The following is a 6,000-nucleotide window of genomic DNA, read 5'->3' on the forward strand; positions in this document are numbered from 1 at the left end:
GTTATACTTGTAAGAAAGAGTCCATGGGCACTGACAGAAAGGGTAGCAAAAACAGACAAAAAGATATAAATTGCTTTTCTAGTTGATGCAGATATTTCCCCGACAATTTTACATAGATTACTGTTCATCTCAGATCACATCAAATTACTAAATTTGTTTTTAAATGTAAATTTTATTATGATTTACTGAGAAATTATTTTTCAAAAGGTTAATAAGCCACATACCATGTTTACACTGCTTGTGAGATTAAATACTGACTAAATAACTAAAGAACTAAGGAATAACTTAAAGGGTAATTCTGAAAAACAAACAATGATATTTTTAATGTGAACAACCTATACCAGATGCTATAAACAAGGTTCAGTATTTCTATTATAATTACATTATATGAAAGGTTTATAGGTATCACCCATAGCATTCATGTTGTTAGTCCACATTTTTCAGGACAAGTAGGATTAAGAAAGGGGTTGAATTGTGACAAATAATAATAAAAAAGAATATCTATATATAATTATATATTTAAAAACAGAAGCTGCCTTACATAAGACTTCTCAAAGAGAAGTTAAGCCTGAAGTTTCCACCATTCCTATTGTTTATTTGATGGAAGTTCAGTATTTGTATGGATAGGAATATCTTAAAAATAATTGATAAGAAAAAGACTCCTTAGAAGAAAGACACTACTGAATCTGTGAATCAAACGAGTTTCCAGTTTACATACCATTTCACAATAACACCAAAGTAAGGCGGAACAAGGTCAAAGACCACTTTCTGTGAAGTCAAAAGCAATCTTCCACCACACTGCGTTTCTATGCTCTCCATCTGGATCCCACACACTACAATTAGCCCAAAACAGATCACAGTATTCCCATCCCGGTCCACAACAAAACCTCTCATTTACAAGCTTAGCTGAATAGCTCTGCCTATGATTTCACTGGTAAACCAGGACTGAAGGAAGCTTTACTGTCCACTGCAAGTGGCAGTGTAGTTCCCTGTGAATAGCTGCTAAAGGAGCCAGCCACCAATGAGCCTGCATGGAGTACCTGAACTGCTCTTACATTAAGAAGGGCAAGTCCTGTCTCCTGGGATGCTTTCTCACGTGGCAGAAAGAGTTTATGGCAAGACTAAGCCTCAGAAATAAGCCAGCAGGTAGGCGTAAAGCAGAGGTGCTCAGCTTGATTTGAAAGAGCAGGAGAGTCACGGGTCTTAGAAATGAGTCAGTGCAAGGCTTCAGATTTGGGAGAACAGAAGCCTCAAGATCCGAGATTAAAACCAGGACAGAAATGTAGTGCCTGTGGCAAAACTGAATGGATAGGAAATAATATGTCATTTTTTTAGATCTGTCCTGGAAGAAAAATCACAAAAAGATCTGGGAGGAGCTAAGATTTGGTGGATGCAGACAGGACAGATGACTGTGGCACTGAGTAGTGATTGGAGAGAAACTGGGAAGGGAAACTGGCTTTTGACAAGTAAAAGAACTCCGAGGAGGGAGAGGGACACATAGCAGATTTTTCTTTTTAATTAATATACAAAATTATTAGATCTCCATAGTTACTTTGTTATAAGAGTTATATTTCTTTTGGGAGGAGAACTACTTTTGGAAAAAAAAGTGAGCGGGGAAGAAGCAAAAGGCAAGCACTCTTCCTTCCATCACCCATCTTCAAACTTTCTCATACATATGGCAAAGAGTATTTACCGTTTGGAAAGATCATTCTTTTTAATGCCTAATTTGACATACTTCTTTCTAATTGTCAAGAGTCCTAAAAATTTCTAAGCAGAAATCCTGTATTAATAAGCACATGGAGATCAGATAACAAATCATCAATGGAAATCAATTATTTTAAAAGTATACATAAGCTTGTGCACAAAGTTAGCATGATGCCCAGTATCATCCCTGCATAAACATTCCATTAAAGAAGAGATGTTACCTGAACTACTAACAGGTTATTTGGATTTAACACTGGCACAAATAGCAGAGCAATTTTAGATCACTGCAGATAAAAACAGAAAATGTCTTCCCTCAAACAAGTTATAACCTAATAGTAAGAACAAACATTCAAGCACACAAAACTGTAAACAGCAACATCTATTTCTCAGTTGACACCAGTGCTCCAAATCAGTAAATATTTGAGCATATTGAGTATTCTCAGTACTATGTAAATAGCAGATTAAGTAGACACAATATTCTACGCAACTAACTTAATACCCAAAATAAATACATCAAAAGCATTTTAGATCAGCAGCACATCATGTGCTGCTATGAATATTGTGTTGAAATCTGCCAAGCTATTTTTGAACACTTTCAAAGAACTAGAGTATTTTGAGAAGAGACTGAAGACATGTTGACTTGTTTTTGTTGCAGAATTTTCTTTTCCAATCTGGTAATGTAGTCTTTGCAAATTAATATTAAAATACTTCTTTTTTAATTGAATCCATGCCTCTTGTTTTCAGCAGAAACATTCCATTTTCCAGTAACCTAGAACTGCTTATCTTGAACACTTGGGGCTAGGAAACAGTCAATAGCTTCTAATAAGCCTTGGATATGCAAAGCTTTTATCAGTCACATTCCCAATTCTTCCGCTATCAGAGAAGACCTCTGAGTAGCCTGTACATTTTCATATAAAAGATGAAGGTACTAAATGTTTTGTTTGGCCTACAATTCCAAAACTAATAGCTTAAAAACAAAATAAGAATAAGGTTGAGACTATTAATATAGAATTAAGGAAGTAAATATGTATTCTAGCATCCTATTTAAAATACAGCTTTACAAATAAGGTAGACAGGGCAAATGGTTACATTCTTTCAGTTAGGTAGTCTTTTCAAATATCTCAAGGTATATCCAGCTTACAGAATTTCCTCTGAAACTGGATCACTCACTGGGTTTTCAAGTATTTCAAAGCACAGACTCCATTTACAGTTCTCAAAAACCCAGTAAATGGTTTGAGGGGAAGAGCTCTATGATTGGAACTGAAGATCAAAGTCTGACCTCAGTTCATTTTGGAGTATGGATTATTTTCAATCTACACAAAATGTACAAAGTGGAGGTTATTCTTTCCTACTCTATAGTGCAAAAAAAAAAAAAAAAAAAAAGGAAGAAGAAGAAGGGTGCAAGCTTTCAATCATTACTGCGAAAAGCTCGTTCATTTAGCAGTCAAAGGACCTGAGGGTATCTTAACAGCTCACAACTTTAGTCAGAGGACCTTGAAAGAATGCCACTACTATCAAGTCGTTCTACACGTATTTTGGCACAAGCTGATTTCCCTGTGCTGATTTTCTGTTGGCACACTTCATACTCAAACATTATGTAATCTTCTGTCTAGCAGCACACCACCATTTATTTCCTGTTTTTTTCCTAAAATGAGGAAGCTTCTCTGCTTCAATCACTGTCTCAATTATCTAGCAAATCAGTTTCGCTTACAAGGCACCAGACTGGAAGTCTGGACTAGTGTATCTCCCCTCACTTCTCAAGATTTGCATCAGGATAGGGTTACAGAGAACAGTCCAGCCTTGAAGGTACACTTAATGTAGGTCAACTCAAAGAAGATGCACATAGGTTTAACACAACATACATAGTCCTCGAGACTTTATGAAGAATACATTCCACTATCAGTTCTACTTCCTCAACTCTATCATATGTTTAATTAAACCTATCAGTCTACAGAAGCCATCAGCATTTCTTCATTCTAACACATCACTTGAGGATGATGCCTCTAACACACTATCACTGCCTTTTTAAACTTCTAAGAAGTTAAGTTACCGACTTCAGAACAAAATTGTACAGTCACTAACAGGCTGCTGGGAGAAAAAAAACATAGTGCTACCAAATTTGCATTTTTTAGAGGATCTAGGAAAGGATAAAAGAGCTTGCAAAATATATATTAAAACTAAAATAAGGGCAACTGTATATTATTCTGTCATTGAAAGAGAGCTTTGGATAGCAATAGCTCAGTTTCTAAAAAGCAATATAATCACTTTCCATCAGATGCTTTACATTTTGTTACATTCCAAGCTACAGTTAAGCTAAGCACATGTATTTTACAGTGACACAGATTTAACAACCACCTTGTTGCAAAACTCAAGAATTCAGCTTCAAAGGTAGGTCTGCAATAACAACGCCACCTAACTAGCTTGTTTTCCATCTCTTACGCACTCATACACTAAAAAACAGCAGGCATTACATTACCTCAAAGACTTGTACGGATGACTAAATCACAAATAACAAGCCATTCTGCAAAACCAGGAGGCTGCTCTGCAGTTTGTTGTATGATGAGGAGCAAAACACCCCATATGCTGAAAATGGTACTCTTCAAGAAACAAGACAAGAACTTCCCTGGATCTGCTATCACAGAGGGTTTCTTCAGGAAGGTACAACAAGAAGCTGGTGTTAACCAGGCTATGGTCTGGAATAGCATTTGAGCTCCCACTATCTATGCTGTGTACACACTGTGCAAATTTTTAACTCCTGAAATACTAGCAAACACCTCGCATACAACAGCAAGCACTTCAGGACGCAAAGATGTGCTTCAACAACCATCCCTGATGTTTTTTGTTGGCAATGATTTTTGTCCACTGTTAATAAGAATGAAACAGGATACTGAACACCTTCTGAAAATCTGCAAAGATAACTAGGACCCCCATAATCTCTTAATCAAGAGCCAGAAAGCTTGACACCATGGACTCTCTTATCGTGAACTCCATGAACCTCCCAGCTTGCGCTCCCATTTTAAAGCACAACTCTTCTGGCCAAACAACCCCCCCCGGATAACATGACCAAACGCAACACACAGACAAGCATTAGGCTGAGAAGAAAACAAAAAAGGGACTGCTATGCAACCGCTCTGAAGGGAATGAGGAATTAAAGCCCTACTCGTGCACAGGCGAGGCAGGTATGGCTAGGGTCAGCGCACAAACGCGAGAGGGGCTCAATGTACGGGAAACGAGGGAGAAAGGCCGGGGAGGAAGGCCACCAAACCCACACCCACGCTCATGAGATCCGCACGGCCGGGTGGCGTGGCGGGGCGGCCAGGCCGGGAGCACCGAGGCCGGGCTGACCCTCTCCACCGCGGGCAGGGGGGCCGGGGCGGGGGCCGGGGCGGCGCGGCCCGGCGGGCGGCCTTACCCACGGTGGACTTGCAGGCCTCGCAGAAGGTGTCGTCGGTGAAGCGCTCCATGAGGCTGGTCTTGCCCACCCCCCGCGAGCCGATGATGATCACCTGCAGCTTGAAGTCGGCGGGGCGCGGCGGCTGCTTCCTGCGGCGCGCCTGGCCCCCGGACAGCGCCGGCGACCCCCCCGCCGAGCCCGCCCCGAGGTCCAGCCCGCCGCCGCCGCCCACCCTGCGCTGCTGCAGCCCCGAGCCCGGCTCCATCAGCGACGCATGCGGCGCCGCGCGCCCTCCCCGCCCCGCGGCGCGCGCTCCCGCCCTCGCCGCGACCGCCGCCGACCGCGAGGAAGGGCGAGGGGGAAGGGAAGGGACGGGAAGGGGAGGGCAGGGCAGCGAGGACGAGCGACGGCCGCCACCGGCTCCTGCGCCCTGCCCCGGCCCGACGGGAACGGAAACGCCGCCGCGCCGACGACCTGCGCCGCCGGCCGAGAGCGGCGCGCCCAGCCCGGCCCGCGCCGCGCAGCGCCGCGCCGCGCAGCGCCCCCTGCAGCGCCGGAGCCGCGGCCCAGCGCCGCAGTGCCGGGGGCGGGGAAAGGCCGCCGCCCCGCCCCAACGGCCCGAGGGGCTGCCGCCCCCTTCCCCCTCCCCCCGCCGCGGGGCGGGGCGGCGCCGGGGTGGCGCAGCCGGCGGGTGCAGCCCGCCCGTGTCCGGGTGGCGGTGCGGGGAGGGGAGGGGAGGCGCCACGCGGTCCTGCTTCCCGGCAGCGGTGGGGGCTGCCGCCGCCTGCCCGCCCCGCGGCCTGCCCGGCCCCCCCGGCGCGGGACTGTGCTGCCTGCTGGCTGCGCCCGAGCTGCCCCGCTGACACTGAGTTCGCGTTATGCGCGGTTGAACCCAGCCCGGA

General features: G+C 44.9%; 1 protein-coding gene across 1 annotated transcript in view; it reads right to left on the bottom strand.

The window, feature by feature from the left end:
- The window catches only part of RAB12 (RAB12, member RAS oncogene family), a 28,055-nt gene extending 22,564 nt beyond the window's left edge, over positions 1-5,491 (bottom strand). The window contains exon 1 of the mRNA XM_026094321.2: positions 5,117-5,491. Coding sequence (XP_025950106.2) covers positions 5,117-5,363 — 247 coding nt within the window. The 5' untranslated portion in view covers positions 5,364-5,491. The remainder of the gene's footprint in view (positions 1-5,116) is intronic.
- Between the last annotated feature and the right edge of the window lie 509 nt (positions 5,492-6,000).

This window comes from Dromaius novaehollandiae, chromosome 2, assembly GCF_036370855.1.
Source record: "Dromaius novaehollandiae isolate bDroNov1 chromosome 2, bDroNov1.hap1, whole genome shotgun sequence".
Taxonomy (NCBI): Eukaryota; Metazoa; Chordata; class Aves; order Casuariiformes; family Dromaiidae; genus Dromaius; species Dromaius novaehollandiae.